Source organism: Chionomys nivalis, chromosome 5, assembly GCF_950005125.1.
Source record: "Chionomys nivalis chromosome 5, mChiNiv1.1, whole genome shotgun sequence".
Taxonomy (NCBI): domain Eukaryota; kingdom Metazoa; phylum Chordata; class Mammalia; order Rodentia; family Cricetidae; genus Chionomys; species Chionomys nivalis.
In genome coordinates, this window is record NC_080090.1 from 67,096,195 (window position 1) to 67,121,626 (window position 25,432).

Below are 25,432 nucleotides of genomic sequence, written 5' to 3' on the forward strand. Positions count from 1 at the left end.
GTGGGGGAAAACACCTTAGGCTGTCTCCAAGGCAACCAGGTGCCTGGGCTTAGGTCACGTCTGCATCTAGCAGTCCGGTAGGCCATGAATTAGCATCTCTTTATAAGACATCCTCTTAGTTACAAAAGGAAGGAAGCACCGAACCTCTGAAACTCTTGAGTCATCAGCTTTAGCCAACATCTCTCCTCAGGTAATCCACATTCTAACAAAAGAAACTAGGAGCAGCACATCCTGACTTTTGTTAAGGAGGCGACAGCTTGTCTGCAGAGCTATGTACCTAGCTCAGACCAGGCTAATGGCTACTGTGCCAAACCGAAATATGGGCCCACAATCCACTCTCTCTTATTAATTTTAATAACTCCTGTGTGTCTGCAACAGGACAGACACGCTGCGCCTGGTTTGGGCAAAGTCCTCTTCAATTACCCAAATTTTCCCGTCATTGGAACAGGCATCAATTATGCAAGCTCCTGTCTTAGGCATCTGGGGAGAAGAAGCTTCAAACCCGTCATTGACTGCCGACCTCTGTAAAAAGAAGAGATTAGTGGAGAGAAATATACTTTTCAGGCCCTGTATATCAGCCATATCTCTTGTCAGAATGTATCATAATGCTTTATGAATAATTATGCTCCCAAAGACTGTATTCTCCTATCTTAAAAGAGAGTAGAATCACCTGAGTTGAAGATGTTTCTTCCGCTGGTACAGAACATCATTCAGAGTTTACTTTCTCAGCATACGTATCAACTCTTAACATTCATCGTCACAACCTCTCTTTCAGCCAACTGTCAATCGCAGCAATTCACAATCATGATCTTTCCACATCATCGGTCAATACCGATCTTCAAATTTCTAATACCGTAATTTCATATTTAGCCAGTCAAAACCAGCTCTCCCAATTTTCATAATTTCATATTTAGCCGGTCAATACCAGCTCTCCAAATTATTCATAATTCCATATTTAACCGGTCAATACCAGCCCTCCAATTCTTCATAATTTTATTTTTAGCCGGTCAGTACCAGCTCTCTGATTCTTCAGAATTTCACCTTTAGCCGGTCAGTACCAGCTCTCCAATTATTCATAATTTCACCTTTAGCCGGTCAGTACCAGCTCTCCAATTATTTATAATTTCATAATTTTCTTTACCGTAAATTTATATTCTTCTCGGTCATTACCGATATATTTAACACCATTGGTCATTACCAGATTTTTCCCATCACCTTATATGCAGCTGTAAATATCAGGTCATTACCGTTAAGAGTATAATACCATTTGTTGTTATTAAATCTCATTTTCAGTCTCTGTGTAGCTGTTAAACCCTTAGTCTGCCACCTTGTTAAATGAAGAGGGATTTTAGTCATGCTTTATTTTGCATCTTTCTTTCCCTGAGGGGAAAGCTTAGGTCTTAGTTCTTAGGTTTAATACTTTATTCAAAATGAGTTCTGTCCCATAAACCAAGAACACTCAAATGTTCAGTTTGTATCTTATAGTTCTGAAGCAACAGGTTTCACACCACAGCCAGCAGCAGACGCCGCAGTCAGCTCCTCTCAGCAGGATCTCTTTGTCCGAAGTCTCTTTGCAGCCCTGCAAGTTGCGGGTTCGGATCAGGCTCCTCTCTGTGGGCTGGGTTACTGGATTCCTCCTGGAGCCGTTTTCTTTCTGTTCCTTCTGCTGCGCGGTTGTCAGCCACGTTGTCCTCAGTTTCGCAGTCCTTCTGCTGAGTGCATCGAATTAGCCGCTCTGGAAGCCATCTTGCTTGGTTTTCGTCCTGTGAGAAAACACAGACATGCCCTCGACCCCATATTAGGATGGGTTCGGGTCCTTTCCAAATCCCAGTGCATGGATCTTTCCATTTGGCTTTAGCAAATGTGGATTTTGTACCACTATGCCACAATCTGTCCGCGGCTGATTGCTCATGGACATCTGTATTTAGAAAGTTTAGAGTAAACAATGCATGATTTAAGGCATTGTGTGGCGTCTGAGGATACAACTCCCCTGTCTTTATTTTTTGGAGTTGTGTTTTCAAGGAGCCATGTGCACGCTCCACAATTCCTTGTCCTTGAGGATTATATGGAATACCAGTCTTATGAACGATATTCCATTGAGCACAAAATCTTTGAAAAGCTTTGTTAACATATCCAGATCCATTGTCCGCCTTTATTACCTTTGGGGTTCCCATGCATGAAAAGCATTTTAAGCAATGAGTTATTACATGCTTGGCAGCTTCCCCAGTTTGTGCTGTGGCCATTATAAATCCTGAGTAAGTATCAATTGTCACATGCACATATCTCAATTTTCCAAACTCAGTAATGTGAGTTACATCCATTTGCCATATATGATTGGGAAGAAGCCTTCGGGGATTAACCCCCAAATGAGGCACAGGTAGATATTGTGGGCATCTTTCACACTGTTTAACAATTTGCCAAGCAGCTTCTCTGGTCAGCTTAAATTGTTTTCTTAAACTTGAGCTGTTTTGATGATGCAAAGCATGTGATTGCTGTGCAAGTTCAACCTGAGATATGGCAATTATTTTTGTAAGTTCGTCAGCTAGAGCATTACCTTCAGCTAACGGACCAGGAAGTGTCGCCGCCTCGACGGGTTACTCTGTCTAGGGTTTGTAACCCGCCTGGCTGGTCAGTTATTCCAGGGTCACGGAGAGGCACCACCTAAAAGACATAGGCTGATAAGAGGAAGAAGGCTAAGCATATTTGTCAAAGCCTCCGTTTATTAGAGTCATGGTTACAGCTTATATAGCCCCTGGATGAGGAGCTTGGGGGGCTGGGGCACGGGGTCTTGCCACGTGGTCCACACCCGTCAGGTAGTCCAAGAGGATACGATCGGTCAGGTCACGATTCCTTGGTCAGGAAGTCACAAGGTGACACACCTAGTTGTCTAGATAGTTTGGAATGTGAGGCAGGTTCCGCTAACAGATAGCTCTCTATTAACAGTTAATTTGGGTGTGAGATAGGCTTTGTCAATAAGACTATTCTCAGTACAATTGGGAAGTGAAGCCCTCTGCAAAACTCCTCACGGCGGTGCTTCCTATAATAATTTGGGGGGGACACGACTCCTGACAAGGAAGACTTGAATGCGCTCTGATATGTCCCACAAAACATGGTAACTTTCTACATTGTATGGCTTTCTGAATCTGCTGAAACAATATTTTAACTTGTTCATTGCTAGTTGCTATATATGACACTGTTTCCAGGATCCTTAATGCTTCATAAATATACCGGCTATCAGTATATAAATTAAAAGCCTTATCATCAAAATTCTTAAATACCAGAGCTACAGCCCGCAGTTCAACTATTTGAGCTGAAGCTGGTTCTGTCTGTACCACGTGTCCTTTGCCATTGACAACATAAGCAGCTTTTCCATTAGATGAGCCATCAGTGAAAATCAACAAAGCATCCTTTAAGGGATTCTTTGCTACTATTTTAGGAAAAATGAATGAATGCTGTTGTGTAAACTGCAGTAACTGGTCAGCTGGGAAAAGATTATTAATCTGACCTTGAAACTGAGCAAACGCAATTGCCCATGAGTCACTATTTTGAAATAACCATTCAATTTGCTGCTTAGTGTAAGGCACATTGATTATAGCTGGTTCTTTGCCAAAATATTTTCTAGATTCCGTTCTGCTCTTCTGAGCTAAGCATGCTACTGCTTCAAAATAAGGATTTAATACTTTTGCTGGTGATACAGGCAGATGCACCCATAAAAGTGGTCCGTTCTGCCATAAGGCTGCTGTAGGAGTCAGCCTTGTAGGTAAAATACACCTTATTCCATATCTAACTTATTTACAAATTTTTACTACCAATTTAAAATTTGCCCCCTTTTTCCTACATTTCTTTCTCTACTCTACATCTCTGTTTCTGAGCGCTCACTACTCACGCATCTACTGATTTTTTTCTCGCGGGTTCCTCACGTCTGGTCACCTCTTCCTTGCTTTTTGGGGATCGCTGATCAGCCTCGCAGTTCTCCTCCATCCTTTGTCTTGTTTTCCTCTGGGATCCAGTGATCAGCATTCACCGTCTTTCTTGTGTTGTCCTTCTCCAGGGTCATGGAGTTCGGCGGTCAGCACCACGTTCCTTTTCGTACTTCTTGCTCCGGGGTTCGTCTCAGGGTTCAGTAGACAGCACCATGTTGTCTTTTTCTTGGGGTTCAGTCATGAGCCCCATGTTACGGCGCCATTATGTCGGAGTCCATGTGGGTCCAACATAGATTCCCTAACCCAGCTGAAACAGAGTCGCGAGGAATAAAACTGACACAGCTTACAAGGTCATCTTGGAAAAGGCCAGAATCACTCTTTATTCTCGGAACATCTTATATCTACATTCAGTGGGGGAAAACACCTTAGGCTGTCTCCAAGGCAACCAGGTGCCTGGGCTTAGGTCACGTCTGCATCTAGCAGTCCGGTAGGCCATGAATTAGCATCTCTTTATAAGACATCCTCTTAGTTACAAAAGGAAGGAAGCACCGAACCTCTGAAACTCTTGAATCATCAGCTTTAGCCAACATCTCTCCTCAGGTAATCCACATTCTAACAAAAGAAACTAGGAGCAGCACATCCTGACTTTTGTTAAGGAGGCGACAGCTTGTCTGCAGAGCTATGTGCCTAGCTCAGACCAGGCTAATGGCTACTGTGCCAAACCAAAATATGGGCCCACAGTAGGCTTAGCAGTACTTAGCAACAGAAGAGTTAGCCAGTCTGCTGTCACTACTGCGTAAGTATGATAAGTTGTAGAAGGAGCTACGGACCGCTTCCCACCTCCCAGCTCCTGGCCACTGGTTAGCTTTATACCTGAAATAACAACACACAAACCGTATTAATTTAAACACTATCTAGCCTCTTCTTGGCTAACTCTCACACCTCAACTAACCCATTTCTAATAATCTGTGTAGTGCCATGAGGCAGTAGCTTACCAGGAAGATTCTAGCCTACGTCCATCTTGGGTCAGAGCTTCATTGCATCTGCCCTGGAGAGGAGAGGCATGGCATCTGTCTCACTTCCTCTTCCTCCCAACATTCTGTTTTGTTTACTCCACCCACCTATGTTCTAACCTATCAGGCCAAGCAGTTTCTTTATTAATCAATGACCTTCCTCCATCATTTCCCCTTTTTCTGTTTAAACAAAAAAAAAAGGAAGGCTTTAACTTTAACAAAGCAAAATTACATATAAAAAAACAGTTATCAAGTAAGAATTACAGTTACAATATTTATATCTATTTTATCTTTTACCATAACAAAGGAAAACAACTAAAACTATCTATCTATTCTTCAACTCCATCAAAGACTCCAGAAGGATATAATATTACCTAAGTAAATGAGAAGTAAGCAACTTACAAAACTCTAGAAATCACAGAGACATCTTGCTGCCTGGACAGTCACCCAAAGTTCCTCTGTACCGTTGGGGCATCCATCTTCAGCTGACAGGCCCATAGTATCCAGAGACATTTCCATGAAGCAGGAAATTCTGAAGGCAGTTCAGTTACTATCTGCTGTGTCCTGCAGAATGTCTCAGACTCTTTCATGAGTCCGGAACCCTGACAGATCATCTCACCTTTAGGCAAGTTTAGCAGTTCTCTCTCTGAGGGTTCTCTGTGTTTATGCAACAGTCCAGGCAAGAGCAGTTTCTTGCCCAAATGCTATCAAACTCCATAAGGAGCCTCTTCGATGCCCATCTTCTTCTTGAAGTAAATTGGTGCTGCCAGGAGCAGATGTATCTCATTGTCATGAAAAGCCCTAAGTTATTAAAACATTAAATATCATATTCTGTAGTCTTTGAAAGATATGAAGAATGTCTATCTAAGATATATCTATTCACATCTAGAAAATCTAACTAACATGACTACAAGCTTGATTATTATTAATGATTATCCATTAACAACCTATATACATTACATTTTTACATGAACTACACAATCACAATACCTTATCAATATCAGAAATACATATACATATAACAAAATTGACCTTAAATTTATATCAATAAAGTCAAATCCATATGAATGCAAATTATTCACATCTCTATCATATCCCCCTTTAAATGTAAAAGAACATTTATAAACAATATTTGGGAATATGGGCACAGTTATTTCTCTCCAAACTGCTTCCTGCTGTATGGGGCCACTGTTATTCAGGTCTTTCATGGTATAACCTGTGTGCTAGATTCATCTCAGTCAGCAGTTGAGTGAAGTAATTTTTTTGAAGGTGTTCATAGCAACCCTTCAGGAGGGCGTGGTCCATCATACCATATTGGGATAGAAGAAATCCACAGGGTCTCATTCTCTGTGAAAACAAAAGAAGAAACTCCTTTCCAAAGCATCATGTCCTTAGATCCAAATTTTAAAGTCAAGGTATTTTCAAAATATCTATGTTGGATTAGTTCAGCAGCATTTATAAACAAATATCTTTTAGCATCTGTTCCTCCTTCCTCAGCATTCAAACAATTCAAAGAGAACATAATAGCATACAGTATCAAGATTCTCTGTGTATTTTCCCTCTTTGTGCGGCTTTATTTTAACTCTATTTCATTTATTTTTACTTTTATTTTTTGAGACAGGTTCTCTGTATGTCTTTGTCCTGGAATAACTTTGTAGACCAGGCTGTCCTTGAACTCTCAGAGATCTGTCCATCTCTGCCTCCCAGGCAGTGGGATTAAAGGTGTGTCCTGCCACACCTTAAAGTCACAGAGGTCAATCTACCTCTGCCTCCCAAGTGTTGGGATTAAAGGTGTGTACCACCACACCCAACTACTCTCTTTCTTTTTTTTTTTTGTTTTCTTTTTTTACTTTAAGAACTTTAACTTTTAGCCTGCATATATTTTTAACACACTGTAAATCATTTAGAGGTTTTCTTTGCTTTTGAATCTCCCTTTACTGTATCTCTCTCTCTTTTTCTGACCATATGAGCCTTTAAATTACTGAGCAAATATGGGTAGGATTAAAGCCGTGGCTTTGCCAGCTAGAACCAGCCCATTCCTTAGCTTTCCAGCCTCATGGCGGACGTAATGGCTGTAGCCATTTTTATTGCCGCAACTCTATGGCATTTCAAGGTCCTTGCCAGCAAACAAGTTGAGTGTTGTTTAACACTCAAAAGCTCTGTAGTCAGGACCACCTGCTTGAAAGAGTCAGAGTTTGCCCTGGCAGGATGGCCAAGAAAGCTGGCATTTTACAACAGTGCAACTTGTTTCCTGCTACGGCTGAAAACCGAAAAGCATGCATTCAGCTTTTCATCAACACCGTTTAAGTGTTTCGTGGCAGGACCTCTTAAAAGAGCTACAAGGTTTTGCAGCTAAAGCTGAGTCAGGAAGCCTCTCTTAGATGAGAGTACTTGTTTGCCTCTAGCAAGCAGAGCAGACCCGAGAAATTGCTGCTACCAAGAAAACATGCTTTACTCTTTCCCAAACTTTCTCAGACTTTCTGTGGATTAAGTTATTCACATCTGGGCGCCATTCTGTAGTGGGAGCTGTGGACTGCATTCTGCCGCCCAGCTCCTGGCCGCCTGGCTAGCTTATGCCTCGAAATAACAACACACAAACTGTATTCATTTAAACACTGCCTGGCCCATTATATCTAGCCTCTTCTTGGCTAACTCTCACATCTCGACTAACCCATTTCTAATAATCTGTGTAGCACCACGAGGCAGTAGCTTACCAGGAAGATTCTAGCCTACGTCCATCTTGGGTCAGACCTTCATTGCATCTGCCCTGGAGAGGAGAGGCATGGCATCTGCCTCACTTCCTCTTCCTCCCAACATTCTGTTTTGTTTACTCCACCCACCTATGTTCTAACCTATCAGGCCAAGCAGTTTCTTTATTAACCAATGACCTTCCTCCATCAATAAGTGACAGCAATAATGGTTGAAGATGGACCCTAGCTAGTACTGGCAATGACGTTGTGTTGCGTTTTCAGGAATGAACAAATTAGGCAGGTGCAGTGTGGCAGAGCTGTGTGTGGAGGAGTATGTGCAGAACTCTAAAACAAGAAAGAGGGCAGTGCAACCTAGAGACTTCAGTCATGCTGCTTGGACTAGAGATGAGATGGGGGAGAGAACCTGAGATGACATGGAAGAAACTGGCAGTGACAGATCATGTCTCTGGATTTCTGAGCTAGTCTCACACTTGCTCTAATGCACAGTGTTTCTATGGAAACACCTTAGAGAACCATTGCACTAAGGTACTATAGTGATGAAGCGAACAGGCTTGCTTTTTATCCTGCCCAGCTCCCGCAGGGCTAACTTTACACCCGAAATAACAACACACAAATTGTATTCATTTAAACACTGCCTGGCCCATTAGCTCTAGACTCTTACTGGCTAACTCTCACATCTTGATTAACTCATTTCTATTAATGTGTATTGCCACTTGACTGTGGCTTACCAGCATGAGTCTAACCACTCTCCGTCTTGGATAGGAGAAGCATAGCATCTGCCTAACTCTGCTTTCTTCCTCCCAGAATTCTGTTCTGTTTACTCCACCCACCTAAGGGCTGGCCTATCAAAAGGCCAAGGCAGTTTCTTTATTAACCAATGAAAGTAACACAATAGATAGATGACCCTCTGTAACATGAGGGCCGGCTTGTTGGGGTTTCTGTCCTGCCCGGTACCCCACAGCCGGCAAGCCCCAAAGAAAATCACACAGAGGACTCCTTAAGATTATAAACTGATTGGTCCATTAGCTCAGGCTGCTTATTAGCTCTTGTAGCTTATATTAATCCATTATTCTTATCTATGTTAGCCATGTGGCTCAGTACCTTTTTTAGAGGGGCAGATTACATCCTGCTTCTTGGTGGTCTAGACTGGACTGGGAGGAATGGGCTTCCTTCTTCCCAGAATTCTCTTGTTCTCATTGCCCCACCTCTACTTCCTGTCTGGTTGATCCGCCTATAGTTCCTGCCTGGCCAATCAGCATTTATTTAAAACATGATTGACAGAATACAGACAATTCTCTGCACCAAGGTATGCTCCTGCTAAGATTAGAAATCTGAGTTTGAGTCTTCATATTCTCACCAGCATAGATTATGGTGTATTTTTAAAACTTGAACCCTAACTCTCCTTAGAGCACTCACCTCAGTGCTATCTGCCTTTGGCACCATGGCCTGAGTTGCTTAGAGTCCCTGCCATGCTGTTGTCTGTCTCTCTACCCACTCAAGTTGGGTATCTCCTAATACATGTCTAGACCCCAAAAGTCTATCTTGTTGACCCCAGAAACCCTGCATTTAAGATCTTTCTTTCTCTGCTTTAGCGGTCTATTTTCTTTTCCTTTAACAAACTTTTCTTTAGTTATAATGTTTCTTATTTTTCAAATTCCCTCCTAGATGACAAACCTTGATTCTTCCCTGATAAACCCTGAGTAGCTATTGATCAGAACTGTTTGGTTTAATCTTAAGAAAAGCTGCTCCACCAACGCAAAGAACTCCAATAAAACCAGATTAGACTGAATTAAAATGCCCATGTTTAATAAATTCAGCTCTCTAGGGTGAACCAAGGCAGCATGGCAGGGAGAGGAGCCCATGCAAACCCAAAACCACGTGCATTCTTTTTTTCCGGCGTGAGCCTAAATACTCTATGGGAGGGATCAGTGCTTGGCAGGATAGGAGTTAGAGTCCGGAAGGCTGGGAATTGGAGTCCAATTCAATATTACATTCCAGACTCTTTAGATATAGGGGTGTTAGAGGGCTAGAGTCTCATTTTCGAGCAAACAAGAACTACACTCCCATTTAAAAAATTGAGTCTGCATGCACAATTATTACTGTCTCTGCAGAAAGTCTTGTGAATTAGCATGGTCACAGTCATGATTGTTTCTGTTGGGCAAGTGCCATGAAAACAACCTTCAACACTCGATCACTCTTGCAATTAATTACTTTATTAATCATCTTTTTATATAAGTGTTGTCAAACACCCGAACAGGTGATTTCTTCAGTAGTCATTCAAGTATAAGTGGCTGCACCCAGGAGTAGGGCATGACACTAACAACAGCTACAAAACAGGAGTGTGCAGAGGTCACACCCAGAGTGAAGGCTTCAGACCTGAGAGCATGTGATCAAACCAGATTCTAATTCCTTGTTGTTTCTCTGCTAGATTTCTCTACATCACCCACAACTGCATCAGTACGTCACACCCCAATATCCCCTGGTTCCCGGAACACAGAAGAGAATGGAGAATCCGTTCTTGTCAAACGTCGGATATTAGGCCACAGAATTATCACTATCAACTTTGCTGTTAATGATCTATATTTCTTTTCTGAAATGGAGAAGTAAGTTCCCATCTTTCTTCTCAAGGCTTTGACATTTAAAACTTCCCAACAGGTGCTGGGGAGATGCCTCCAAGCATGAGGACCAGTGGGCTGGGGTAAGGGGAAGCTAGGCACAGCAGGGCACATCTGTAATTCTAGTACTGAGAAAACAGAGGCCAGAGGTTCCATGGGGCTTGCTGGTTAAGTAGCCTATGAGTAGTCTAGCCCGAGGAGTGCTCCGGATTCAGTGAGAGACTACATCAAAAACTAAGGCCGAGTAATAGAGGAAGTCATGAGACATTGATCTCTCTTTCACACATACACTCTCTCCACCCCCGCTCTTTCCCGTGCGCTCTCTCTCTCTCTCTCTCTCTCTCTCTCTCTCTCTCTCTTACACACACACACACACACACACACACCCCTCCCAGCAAAAGTTGGCTTGCCATATCAGAGCCACAGTGATTGACATGTGAGAAGCACAGAGATTTAGTTCTGCCAGAGAAGATGGTCCTGAAAATCTCTGGGGCATCTGTCTCTATCAGTTTCTACCCTACTTTAGGTCCTAAAGATCTCTCTCTTCAATGTCCTGGAGATCCCAAAGTTTTAATGCACTTACTTATTGACAGTAAATGGATTTTTTTCCTATAATTTATAAATATTAAAGAAATTATATCATGGATCATGTAACACCCCACGGACCAAGAGTTCTTCACTTAAAACCAGAGACTGTCATGTGTGTGTTTGTGTGCACATGCGTGCGTGTGTGCATGCACCATTAAGGAGCTATCTTTAAGTCAGATGTGCTAATACATACTCACTTACTTGCTAATAGGCAGTCCATATATTTTCCTTGTATAACTCTAGATTATGCCCCAAAGACTGTCAACCAACCCTCATTTCAGTTTTTAAAAAGTGGAACGCGGACTGGACAGACGGCTCATGTTTTAAAGGCCAGACTTAAAGCCAAAAATATAACAGTGGAACCAAAATGTAATGATCACTCCAAAACACCCCAGTATTTCTGGATTTTGTTTGTGTGCTTGTTCATGTCTGTATTTTGTAGGGCAGGATCTTACCCAGTTCACATCCACACAAGGCGAGAGCTGAAGAACTGGGTTATGTCCCTCAACAAATCCTTCCACGTTTCAAATTAACTTTCTCAGTGATTTAAATTCCCTTTGCTGTAACTGAGCATTTTTTAAAATTTATATAATTATAATACTTGCCTTTGTTTCAACACTTCAGAGATTCTCCACCCTGTCCTTCTCTCTCTCCCCGCCTCTCCCTCTCTCTGACTGGTCTGACTTGGTAGCCCAGGCTGACCTGAACACAAAACTCTCCTGTTTCCCGAGGTCGCAATGACAGGTGTACACTAGCATGCCCTGCTCTGGCTTATTTTCACAGAAACAATAAACATTTTTCTTTATAGATTCTGCTCTGACATATGAACGAGTTAAAACTTAGAGTAAAAAGGACACCCGAGAAAAAATATTTGGAAAGAAAATTAGTAACTTGTGGAAAACATCTCCACCGGGGAAGTGTAAGAGCGAACTAAGGACAGCACCTCGGTCTATGCTCGCCATGCCAGGGCTGCCAGGTAGTGCAGAAGCGCAGAGTGCCCAGGATACACACGCCAGGGGAGTTCGACCCCTTGCACTCCACGGAGGGACTTGGTTCAACTCTAAATACATTCACTGACTGTCTCTTTCTTATTGAGCCCAGGCTCTGTGATCACAGACATGTGTATCAATCAGCCCACAGATTCAGGACGCATGCAGCATGCACATAAAAGGTGGGGAAGTCTCCCATGATGACAGATGCTCAGTAGACTTGGGCACAGGGAGCATAGCTAAATGAAGGTGAGTCCTCAGGCATAGTGTCTCGGTCCTGGAGCTGACCTAGACCAGCCTTATCAGGGTTCCAAACAGGGTCCCCAGGGAGAGGACCAGGGAGGAAAGAGAAATAAAGGGATAGTGAGAGGAGCTAGGCTCAGGCAGACTGCAAAGGCTGACCCAAGCCAGCAAGTGTGTTGATGGCACAGCTCTTCTTTATACGCCCCAAATAGGAAAGCAAAAATCTAGTTGGTAAAGATCATTCCTTAGACAGCAGAATTTCAGGGAGCTCAGAATATCTAGAATTCCCCTTTAGTAAGCTGCATTCTGAGGTAGCAAACAAAATATTTCCCATCTCAGTGTCTGGAACGTTTGACTACATACATACAAGGGATATGTTAAGCAGTTCCTGGACTATGACCTCCCACGACAGAGGCCCTGGCCCCAGTCCACAGCTGGCATTGTCTCTCAGGACTCTGGCTAAGTGAGGAACAAAATGTTCACTCTCGTCATTAGGGTCTCCTGGCTGTCTCCAGCCCAAGCTGGCCCCCAACATGGAGCCAAGAGACAGGCTGAACTTTGAAGGATGAGTGGGGGTGAATGAGCTAGCAAGGTTGTTAAGGGAAGCCATGGGAACTGAGGCGAGAGCAGCCAGTACACAGCCACTTCTGCAGCTGCTCCTGCTGTCTCCCCTGTCCTCTCTGCTTCTCATCTTTGTAAAGCAGTGGTTCTCACCCTGTGGGTCATGACCCCACAGGGGTTGCCTATCAGATATTTACATTGTGATTCATAAAGGTAACGAAATTACAGTTATGAAGTAACAACAAAAGCAGTTTTATGGCTGGGATCACCACAACATGAGGAACTGAATTAAAGGGTCAGAGTAATAGAAAGGTTGGGAACGTCTGGTGTAGCACAACCAGAGATAACTACAAAAAGCCTGAAACCAACTGTTACTCTTCTTCTGGGAAGGCTTTGGTGCCCACCCCATCACCACTGAGGTGCAGTCTAAGCCATTCCCTAAGGCGCCCCACATGAGGAGAATCCACCTGCAGCTCAGGGTTGGCTTCCATCCAGTCCAGGTGGGCAAACAGCAGGAGAGCCCTGAAGTTCTTGAATTAGTCATAGGTGAGACATTCTTCCAGACTAGGAGACCATGAAATGAAGAAGGGATGGGAATGGGGATTGTGGTAAAGAAATGTACCATACAAAGTACTGGTCCATGACCCGACACATGGCCTTGTGCTCAGGTTTTGCTAAAGGAAGTATTGAGATTGAGTGAATGACACCCCAATCTGGCTCAGAAATAGTCTTGCCCTTTTCTTGCCAGAAATAGATCTGAGCCAGGCACCCTACCCAGCACCTGCTTTTATCGCCTCTTGTTGATTTCTTCCATATGCCTCTCTTGTAGATTTAATGACCTGGTGAGTTCAGCTCACGTGCTGCAGATCAATAGAGCATACAATGAGAATGACATCATCCTGATGCGGTCCAAACTTAACATTATTCTAAAGCTTTTCCTGATTTCTGATGTCCCTCCAAAGCTGAGGGTAAGGGGTCTCCAGCTCCACTGTGACCCTTTCCCCCATAAAAACCCTAAGACTGAATTGGTGGGTGCCTCATAAGTCCTGGGTCAACAAGATGCCCACCTAACAAATCCACAGGACACTCTGCCTTCTGGAGAGGCGGTGTTTTAAGGGACGTTAGGGGTCAAGAGAAGTTTTTTTCCTTTCCTAGAACCCCTAATGATGACATGTTCCCATCCTATGGGTAGGTCAACATCTCTGAGTCTCAGAAAGATGTCATCTTGGCTGCCATTACAGAAGGCCACCTAGATCGGACCATCTTCCATGGGGCTATCATGTCTGTCTTCCCTGTCATCATGTACTTCTGGAAAAGGTACTTAAGTTCTCTTAGCTGGTGGGTTTTCTGTCTTCCTGTGTCCCACAATTTCCAGTTCTATGAAGAGCTAAGATGGTTGCTCTCACCCTACCCTCTACACTCCATCCTGCACTGAGCTAAGGGACAGACAGAAGAGATCAATGCCAGACCCCACGCCTCTCTTTTTCTTGTGCATTTTTGGATCAGGGGCATGTGATATGCCCAGACTTTCCCACTAAGCATGAGGTAGACCACAGCTCCTAAGGGATAAAGTCTGTCAAGGCAGGAACTGTTTATAATAAAGAACCTCATGGAGGAAGCAGGCCAGAGCAGTTTAGCATTCTGTCCAATTCTCATGATCACCCCAGAGGCACAGTTCCTGGGAGAAAAGTCAGTTTTCTATTGCCGCTCTCCCAGAATTCAAGCAAATCTACCAAGTAACTCGGAATGAAAACCTGACAAGGAGACTACGAGGGTCAAAATTCAAAACTTAAATGGACAAAAATACCTACAGACCAAACACAACCTGTGCCCCTGGTTCATAACCTGTCCTGCCCAGAACTGTGCTCAAAATCTGATCTGAGATGTCTCAGCTGACTGCCAGCTCTGGCTCCCATCAGAGCCTTCTCCTGGTTCCCAAGTGGTGTGCAACCCCAATGATACCATAGCTGGCCAAAATTTTCCCTAAGGAAGCTGTCTTAGTTAGGGTTTCTATTGCAGTGGAGAGAACCCATGACATTGGAAACTTTTATAAAGGAAAACATTTAACTGGGACTTGCTTACAGTTCAGAGGTCTAGTCCATAATCATCGTAATAGGAAGTATGACAGCATGCAGGCAGACGTGGTATGGAAGAGGTAGCTGAGAATTCTACATCCAGATTGACAGGCCACAGGAAGAGAGGGTGACACTGCCTGGCTTGAGCTTAAAACCTACCCCTGTGACACACTTCCTCTTAAAAGGCCACACCTACTCCAAAAAGGCCACACCTCCAATAATGCCACTCCTTATGAGTTTATGGGGGCCATTTTCATTCAGAACATCACAGAAGCCTAATGGGAGTACTTATATCATATTGTGACCCTGAATAATAGGGTTTCCTTAAAAGGAGGGGGGGTTGGGCTGGAGAGATAGATCTGCAGTTACGAGCTCTTGTAGAAGACCTGAAATCAATTTCACATCAGGCAGCTTACAACCACCTACCACCTATATAACTCTAGTTATAGGGGATATGGCTCCCTTTACTGTCCCCTCTGGGAGCATTGTATGCACATGGTGTACATGCAGGCAAATAGGCACACACACACACACAACACACAAATAAAAGTACATTTTTAAAATGTGCCCTTCATTAAAATAAAGGTATAGTTTTTGTGGGATTGTGTCTCCTAGCAACATCAGAAGCTATACCCATAAAGAGGAACCAACATGACTGCTCAGACATGAGCTGAACAAGGACGATACAGACACACATGCTAACGTGGCCAGGGGAGAGTCCCTACGGCCTCAGTCCTCCACGGAGAACCACAGGCAACTAAGAAATACTGAAAGTGGAAGAAAACATATTCCCCAGGGAAGAGAACACCAAATGGTCAGCCCTGAAAATATACACACAAGTAATATTACACGGGATGGACAGGTTATAGTTAACAACATATGTGCATGTACATATATGCGTGTAGTCACAATTAGTGAAAAAAGAGGCTGTGAATTTAGAAGAGAGCAAAGAGGGACACAGGGGAGGCTTTGGAGGGAAGAAATGGCAGGGGGAAATGATGTACTTGTATTATCTCACAAAATAAATATTAAAAGCAAATAGGGACCGGAGAGATTGATGAGTGGTTAAGAGCACCGGCTTCTCCTCCAGAGGACCTGGGTTCAGTTCCCAGCACCCACATGGCAGTTTACAACTGTTTGTAGCTCCAGTTCCAGAGGATTTGCTGCCTTCTACTGGCCTTCATGGGTACTGCATGCACATCAGGCGGATCTCTGTGAGTTCGAGGCCAGCCTGGTCTACAAGAGCTAGTTCCAGGACAGGAACCAAAAGCTACGAAGAAACCCTGTCTCGAAAATCAAAAAAAAAAAAAAGAAAAGAAAAAAAATTAAAGCAGCATAAAATCTTGGTTTAAGATGAGCAATGAATCCTTTTAAATACCACTTGTTATTCCAAACTTATTTCTACTTTTCCTATCCAGGGTTTTGTAGAAATTTATCTTGAGGTTTCTTGAAGGGTCAGAAACTTCTAGAAACTATGTGTGCCTCCTTATTTAACTTAGTGCTTAGCTTCCCTGTCCCCACTATGTCCTTAGGAAGTTTAGATTTACTTTGTGGCGTTTCTGAAGCCGACTCTTCACCTGCTCTTAAACTTACTGATATTTGCACTGGGCGAACTGTGATGATGTGTTCACCACAGATGAACACTCCGTGTCACAAGAAGACAGTGGGGATGAAGCACTGAGGTCTGTGTTTCACACATGAGGAAATAGGTTCAAAGTTGCTAAGGGACTAGCTGAGAATCACCTAGGAAGTGCTTAAAGCAGGATGAGAGTCTCCGTCCCCTTCCTTCCATAAACAATGCATCTTTGCATGTTAGAGCAAAGCAGCCGTGATAACATGTTGGGACCCTTGGGGAGCAGGGAGATGGGAGCCGGCAAGACCCACACCCCTGCCCACTCAAGCAAAGGAAGTGCAAATGCAGACCATTAAACCTAGTTTCAGCAACTGATGGGTCCTGGGAGGAAGGGGCCAAAGCATCAGGGAAGCAATGGTGAGTGCAGAATTCTGAGGAGCCAGTTATCTTCCAGGGAAAGGCCTGCAGGAATCAGGGAAGGAATGAGGCTCTCCAGGAAAGGACGTGTGGAGACCCCACTGGGTCCCCGGATGATTTAGTAAGGGATCAGACAGAGGCTGTGTAGCCTGACACTCAGGTGAGCACAGCTGACTGCAACCTGGGCTGGGCATTGTGGCCCCTCCACAGACTGCATCCACTATGGTTCCAAAAGGAAGTCACCCACACAGTGTGCAGGTCAGTCCTTCACTGGAGTGAGCCCTGGACAAAGAATGCCCTTGGTAGGCAGCAATCCCAATGCAGCGTTCTCTCTCTCTCTCTCTCTGTCTCTCTCTGTCTCTCTCTCTGTCTCTCTCTGCCCCCCACAGTTTGGAAGGACTGGTTTCACTCAAGCTGCCCTTATTTGTTCCAGTCATTCTGTGTGACCTGAAGTCATTCTTCCCACAGGTTTTGCAACTGGAAGGCAGCACGCTCTTATGAAGAGTACATGGGGAAAAAGTTTAAGGATGGAAGATCCCCTCCCAAGTCTACATACAGGTACCCACCATGGAGTGGAGGTAAGTTCACCTCAGACCTATAGCCCTATTTCTCCAGTCAGAGACATGTGAGGAGGGAACACGTGTCTGACAGGACACAAAGGCGGTGACTAGTGCAGTGTCCAGCACTTTAACTTGGCCCTCTGGGAACTATCGTGTGTCATATCAGTGATGAGGGGCTCCCAGGATGCTCAGCTGCTGAGCACCTGGCAATGGTGACCTCTTCGGCTCTCTTTGAGAGGCTCCTTCCAACTGTCGCCATAGAAACCTTACTATTCAAGAAGTATCTATTTTATAGAGTTAAGTGTGAAAACTAGATACGTGGTCATAAATGTCCATGTTTTTATGCATACGCAGATACACACATAGACATATAGTTTTATGAAAAGGTAGGGAAAACTAGAAATTAACATAAAAGTATTGGTAGGATTGTCTCTGGGTGCTATGACGACTAATGGGATATATTTATTATTAATATATATTTATATAACATATATGTGTGTATAGGCGTGTGTGTATATGTGTGTGCATGTATATGTGTATATACTGCATATATATGGTAGTTTGAATGAGACTGGCCCCTATAAGCTCATATTTTTGAGTATTAGTCCCCATTTGGTGAAATTGTTTGTGTGGGAAGGACTAGGAGGTGTGGCCTTGTTGGAGGAGGTGTGTCACTTACCCTTCCCAGTGTGCCTCTGCCTCATGGCAGTGGATCAAGATGGGAGCTCTCGCCCTGTCATAGCCTCCAACCCTCTGACATCATAAGCCCAATTAAACACTTTTATATTTATCACAGCAATATAAAAATAACGCACACACAAGTGCATGCACACACATGCACACGCACACACACCATTCTACCCCATTAGCCCTCTCACCCTCAGTGTTTTCTTGCTCCTTGTGCTAGTTACACTGTTCTTTTCCACTTGTCACAAGCCAGAGTGATCAGGGAAAATAAAACCTCAACTGAGAAAATGCTATTGGACCGCCTGTAGGCATATCTGCAGGGAGTCTTCTCCACTGGTGATTGATTCTGAAAGGCCCACTACACCAGGGGCAGTGCCATCCCTGGGCAGGTGGTCCCAGGGTGTATAAGAAAGCAGGCTGAGCTCTGTGGCCTCTGCTTCAGTGTTGGCCTCCAGAGTCCTGTTGAGTTCCTGCCCTGATTCCCTCTCACGAAGGACTGTAAGCTCTAAGATGAAATAGACTCTTTTCTCCCCAAGTCGCTTTTGGTCATGGAAATTTTGGTCCTCAGAAATTTAGTGTTGGAGCTAAGTCTCGTGTAAAAGGAGAAAAGGAAACCTAGGGGAGGCCTGGTCAGTACCAAGGTTAAGAGGGGAGTCTCTCATGGCAAGAACCTGCCCAGCTAAACTGGCAACTCACAAAAGGAAAAGGCCTAAGGAACCTTCTGCCTCTAAAATGCCCTGACAAGAGGAAGCTTCTGCTGGGATTCAAGGGGGGCAGCAGAGAGTGAAGGGCCAGTTCATTAGACATCATCAGATAAAATGAGTCACATGAGCTGAGGAGTCCGGAGTTCTGCTTCCGGTTCTCAGCCCAGACCCCAGGTCACAGACACAAAGGCTTGCCTATCAGTAATGCTCCGTCCTTAGCATTATGACCTGTGAGCGTTAACCGAGAGCTTTCTTCCGTAAGATTGGTTGCTTTGTTTTTTGGATGATGTTCTAGAGTTTGAATGTGTTTCCTTTTTTCTTCCCAGGTGACCACGCTGTCTTAAGGTTCACCTTGCTCAGAGGTGTTGAATGGTTTCGACCTCAGCAGACCCGGGAGGCCGTGGCAAATTCAATCCAAAACTGTGAGTTGGAGCTTTACTGATTGCGAAAGTTCCCTGGCTGACTGGAGAGCGGTCCAGAGTTCATATTAGCCCATTCTCTTAGTAACTGTAAAGAGCCTAAGGCCCTCCAATGGAGATGAATTGCTCAAGGCTGTACAGCTTGGGAGCAGTAGAGATGGGTGAGGAGGACTTCTCCGGCCCCCACCCCAGGCTCTGTGCACAGCTCTCACCTGGATAACCTTACCTCCTCCTTGGTTCATTTGCAGCCCCTTGAGGAAGGTGCATAAGCCTCTCTGTGCCCATGTCAGGCATCACACGCCATCTCTGCTAAGAGGCCACCACCTGCTTTCTCCTTACACGTGGTCTACCTGCTGGACAGCGTCTCCATCCTATACCTTTTGCTCCTTGGAGGCTCCCACTATGAGCTCCTCATGACCGTAGCAAATCCCCTGGCCCTTGCCTCCCTTGTCGGGAGCACAGTGTATGCTTTCTCTTTCCTATCTTCAGCCCCTAGGAGTCGACTTCACTGCCAAGCCTGTTTCCACACAGCCTCTCCCAGAAGGCCTTCCATTCTTTCCCAGTTGTTAACTTTTGCTTGGGGGAGGAAGTTGGGTTGCCCCTTTTCTGCTTCTCTAAGGTGGGAAATGTCAGTACAAATGTAATTCTAGTGTTCATTTTCAATCTGTTTTTACTTCCATGGGTCTATATAGCTGACATTAGATCCAGATGAAAAATCTTTTAAGACAAGAAAATAAGACTCCCACAAACCAGGTCTTCAGGACACCCCTACAGCATTTGATATCACCTTCCCTTGTCCAGTCCCTTCTCTGGAAGGGGAAAGCAGATAACTTTGCATCAAAACGTGTCTTACAACAAAAGTAGAATGCACCCTCTGGATATTACTAATAAATTTCAAACCCAATAACAATTTACTGACTTAATCCATGTATGTGGCCATTATAATTCAAAACCTAAAAGACATAAAACTGTGATCATAGCTATTTTATGAAAATATGTATTTATATAGAATGAAGATACCTCTAAATTTAGATCCTGATAGCCATCAAATAAGAACTATTACTGAGCTAAAGAGGTAGCTCAGTGATTAAGAATGTGTACTGCTCCTGCAGAGGACCTGAGTTCACCTCCCAGCAGCCACAATTGCTGTAACCCTAGCTGCAGAGGATCTGACACCTCTCTCTCTGAAGGCACCTGCTCTCACATGGCACACACACACCAAGTCACACCTAATTAGGAATAATAAAATAGGGCCAGGCACGGTAGTGCATTTATATAATCCCAGAATTCTTGAGTTTGGGGCCAACCTGGTCTATATAGTGAGTTTTAGGCCATCCAGTGCTACATAGAGGGACACTGTCTCAAAAAGGAAAAGAGGAAGAATGAGAAGGAGGAGAAAGAGAAGAATTCTTAAAACTTTAGATAAAATATATTCCTAATTACACTCATTCATAAACATTCATTTTTTATTCATTTTTTTATTTTTTATTTTATTTTTTTTGGTTTTTCGAGACAGGGTTTCTCTGTGGCTTTGGAGCCTGTCCTGGAACTAGCTCTGTAGACCAGGCTGGTCTCGAACTCACAGAGATCCGCCTGCCTCTGCCTCCCGAGTGCTGGAATTAAAGGTGTGCGCCACCATTGCCCGGCAAACATTCATTTTTTTAACTTCCAAGAATACCAGTATATTTTTTGAGTAACCAAAAAGTAAGAATGTCAGGGCCTATATTCATGTTGCAATGCTATTACAACAAGGTGCCACTTGGTATTCAGGAAAGCAAAGCATTTCCAAACCCCCATAGTCTCATATAATTGCATCCTTAGTCACCAGAGAGTGGAAGGGTTTGAGAAGGATTGGGAGTGTATCCTTGTTGGAGGAAGTATGTCACAAGCGGTGGGATTTGAGGTTTCAAAAGCTCATGTCGGGACTAATGGTTTTCTTTTTGCCACCTGTGGATCAGGATGTAATGCTCTCAACTACTTGTAAACAAAGACTGCTCTTTTGTTGCCAGCCACCCAGACCCAAATAATCACACAGAAACTACATTAATTACAACACTGCTTAACCAATGACTTGGGTATATTCCTAACTAGCTCTTATATTTTAAATTAACCCATTTCCATTAATTTGTGTATTGCCACTAGGCTGTGGCTTACCAGGGCCGGCATGTTACTCCTTTGGCGGTTACATGGTGTCTGTCTGACTCCACCTTCTTTCTCCCTGCATTCAGTTTAGTTTCTCCACCTACCTATATTCTGTCCTACCACAGGCCAAAGCAGCTTCTTTATTAACCAATGGTAATAAAACATATTCACAGCATACAGAGGGGAATCCCACATCAGCTACTGCTCCAACTCCATGCCTGTCTGTTTTCCACCATGATGATCATGGGCTGACTCTAAAACTGTGAATAAAGCCCCAATTAAATGCTGTCTTAGATAAGCTGCCTCATGCATGGTTTCTCCTCAGAACAATAAAACAGCAACTAAGACACAAAATAGTTAAATAATGTTTATAAAAATAATTAATCGTAGCCGGGCGGTGGTGGCGCACGCCTTTAATCCCAGCACTCGGGAGGCAGAGGCAGGCGGATCTCTGTGAGTTCGAGACCAGCCTGGTCTGCAAGAGCTAGTACCAGGACAGGCTCCAAAACCACAGAGAAACCCTGTCTCGAAAAACCAAAAAAAAAAAAAAAAAAAAATTAATCGTATTAGTCCATGCTTTTAGTTTTTTCATATGACACACCTTTAGTACATAATCTGTTAAATAAAAATCTTTTCTAAAATGACAAAAAATCTACTCTAGAAATAAGCATGAATAAGAAGCCAATATTGTATCTGACCTATTCACAGCAGTTGATCCCCATAAGAGTACAGGAGGAACAACAGATGGGGAGGGGGTCTTTCTCTTGGTGGAATGTAGCATGAGCCATGCATTCTGACTTTCTCCTTTGTATCTCTTTTAAGCTTCCTCTAGCATCCTCACCCAGCCAGGCCGACCTGCCATGTCTTCCTTGCAGTTGGGTCCTTCTGCCCTGAGGTAGGTGTGGGCTAGACATCCTTGGCCAGAGATGTTATGTCTACATGCACAATGGATGACAGGATCAACTCCCAGAGTGCAGTTCCACGTTCTGACACTGCCCTGCATGGAGAACCAGGTGGAGTTCAGAGTAGCTGAGGTCCCAGCAGTCGGGGAGGGTGATCTCTTGTGTGGGTCTTTGCCCACCTCCTGTTAGGCATTTCGTCATATTGTGGGGATTGCCATTTCTAAAGGAAATTGCTACACACCAGCATTTGTGTAATTCCTGTTATTTTATTTTATTGGCTGGCTTCTCTCTCCCTCTCTCTCTTTCTTTCCCCCTCCCCCATTCCCCCTCTGATATATGTGTACACTTTCATGTCTATATGTACATGTGTACAGGTGCACATGCACATTTGTGGTTGAGCATGCAGAGGCCAAAGGTCAACACTAGGTATCTTCCACAGTCACTTTCCACCCTATTTTTTTGCAGCAGCATCTCTCGCTGGACTTCGTGTTCACCCATTCAGCTAAACTAGCTGGCGAGTGAGTCCTAAGGATCATTCTGCTTCTGCCTCCCCAGCACTGGGATTTCAGGCACACGCTGTCACTCCTGGCTTTTGATATGGATGCTCAGAATCCCCATGCAGGTCCCCATGCTCGGGCAGCAAGCACTTTGTCAATTGAACCATCAGCCTCACCTGCTCCCCCTTTATCTCTTCTTTTAGACCAAAACTGTCCTTCATCAAAAAGGAGAAAAAGTAATCAAGTCAGGCCCAGAACAGAGGCGACTCATTCCTTAGCAGCCTTTTCACACGGACAGAACCCTTTTGGGTCAGAAATGAAATGTCCTGGCACCATCTGCAAAGATCAAGTAGGAGAATGAATGGGGCAGCCCAAACACAGCAAGACCAGACTGCAATGGGTAAGGTGTGGGCAAAAAGTATGAGAGTGCCCTGTGCCCTCCCTGATGCTGGGGGGCTTGTGAGTTGGTGGGTTAAGACACCTGACCTGGGCTTAAGACATTAATCTAGAGTTCCATAGCCTTATACAAATTCTGGCTCTGGGTTGCTGAGAAATCTCATGATGGATGGATGGATGGATGGATGGATGGATGGATGGATGGATGGACGGACGGATGGATGGATGCATGATATCACTGCGTACCACACCAAGTGATGTGTGATTACTCTCAGCTCCATTTGCACAATGACTCCCATCCATTGTCTCGGTAAATCTTGGCTTCTAGACAGGTGAAGAAGCTGGGGTGCTGAGCAGGAAAGTGACTTTCTGAACATGCCACGTCCCATTCTTTGTTGTGTTCCCATCCTGTGGTGCACATCCCTGCAGCTTCCCATGCATGGAAACAGTTGTTCTTCCCTGAGCTCTGTTCCCTTGACAGCTCATGGATTTTTCATAATGTTTTTTAACCAAAGCACCTAAGCAATGGCCTTCATTTTAGAGTAACTAGACTTATTTTAAAATGCCTGTTGAAAAAAAGTCAGGAGTAAAATGATAGGAATTTATGAACAGTCCCTCAACTGGAAGGAACTGAACAACTAGCTTAATGATTCTATGGAAAACAGAATTACAAAGTTTACTAGAGAATCCTTTCAAATGCCCACAAATGTGTCCTGAACTGACAGCCTTTCCCAAAGGATGAAACACGTTATGATGTTTCAACAGGGTTTATAGCCCCTGGGACTGAAGCCATCTGATGAGACTGGGGTTGAAGTAGGTAGGGAAAGGCCTTACTTGGCTACAGAGGAGGTCAGAGGTAGGCAAGGCTCAAGTAGAGTAACTCAAAGCCCCCAAGACAACCCATCCAAGGCAAGTACTCAGCACAAGAAAGACTCAGAAGAAAAAAATGAAGCTTCCCTTGCTTCACAGAGCTGAAACTTAAGAATAAGACTTCCTAACAAGAATAGTGATAATGAAACAGAATTCTAATTGTGAAATGTCAGGTTAAAATTAAGATGCCAGGGAAGGAGTGGAGAGTCTAGTTACTAGAATTGAGGTCCCTGGAAATACCTTAATCAAAAAAGAACAAGAGGCCTGAAGAGGATGTAGGGATACCCACAAGGAGACTGATGGGGATCAAGTAAAATGCTGACTTGGGGGGTTGTCACATGATAAATGCCCTCCAGGTAGATTAAGACATGACTGAACTCCTACATGTTGGCAGTAGATGAGTCTCACGTAAGGAAAGGAAAGACAGGCTTCATTCATCTGAGAGCTCTTTGTGTTGTTTTCTCGATCATAATAGAGGGATACACTCATATAGCTTAGCCTATAGGCATGGGCTGTATAATTTGCAGGTAAAGGCCATGTCCTATTTTTCTTTGTACCTCCAGTACATGACACAATGACACATTAATAGTTTCCCCATCGATGGGTACCAAATGCACAAGTAAATGAACTGGGATTGCTGCTGGGAAAGTAGTAGAGAAAACAAACCACGAAGTCATGCTGCCCCTTTTCCTGACCATAGAGTTTCCTGACCTATTACCAGAAAATCAATCAACGATCAATTACACTCATGACAACCGCAGCAAAGAGGAAACAAGAACTGTTTCCTCTGTGGATATCTTTCTAGTCCAATGATTCTTGGTGCTCAAAATTCAAGCCCTTTGATTTTTCTTTCTTTAGGAAGTTCATACAGCTGTTCAGATTAAGGAGTGGCCGAAAGAGACAGAAAGAAGAAAGGCAAGAGAGACTGAAGAATAAGCCTCCGCCTTCAGAGAAGCCTGTGCACACATCACAGAGCGACGTGACGGGTGTGATGACATCTCTCCCTCATTTCCACTGCCATTGGATCTAGATGTTTCCTCAAGAAGAGGGAGTGGCTTGGGTGCACAGCACCCTGGGGTACCAGCCTCACACTACACAGTAACCAGGGCTGTAGGTCATTAGCCAGAATAAAAGATATGCCCTACTTACGTTCTTACATTCTAGCTCATATATTGAAGCTAAGGGAGCTGAGCCCACAGAAATAAAGGATAAGGTATCGGTAACCAGAAGCTGGGAAATCAGGGTGACTCGAGGTGGTTAGCAGAAGGTACAGTTGAATAGAAAGAAAAAAGTTTAAAATTTTATAATGTGGCATGGTGACTGTGGCTGATAACAATATACCTCTAAATAGGAGAAAAGATTTTGAATGCTCCCAACAAAGAAATAATAAAATGAGATCATAGACATGACAAGGGCCTGATACAGACAATGCATATTATATACACAAGTTGAAATTTCACACTGTGTCCCGCAAACACATACCATTACAAGTCATTTGTAAAACAAGTGGGCTGAGTATGTAGTTCAGTGGTAGAGCACTTGCTTAG

The 25,432-nt window shown here is 43.9% G+C and overlaps 1 protein-coding gene across 1 annotated transcript in view; it reads left to right on the top strand.

Moving 5' to 3' along the window:
- Positions 1-22,859, top strand: part of Rgsl1 (regulator of G protein signaling like 1) — a 67,673-nt gene extending 44,814 nt beyond the window's left edge. Inside the window, exons 16-22 of the mRNA XM_057769136.1 lie at positions 10,076-10,250; positions 13,473-13,611; positions 13,836-13,960; positions 17,177-17,286; positions 18,986-19,081; positions 22,043-22,115; positions 22,823-22,859. Coding sequence (XP_057625119.1) covers positions 10,076-10,250; positions 13,473-13,611; positions 13,836-13,960; positions 17,177-17,286; positions 18,986-19,081; positions 22,043-22,115; positions 22,823-22,859 — 755 coding nt within the window. The remainder of the gene's footprint in view (positions 1-10,075; positions 10,251-13,472; positions 13,612-13,835; positions 13,961-17,176; positions 17,287-18,985; positions 19,082-22,042; positions 22,116-22,822) is intronic.
- The last annotated feature ends 2,573 nt before the right edge of the window (positions 22,860-25,432 follow it).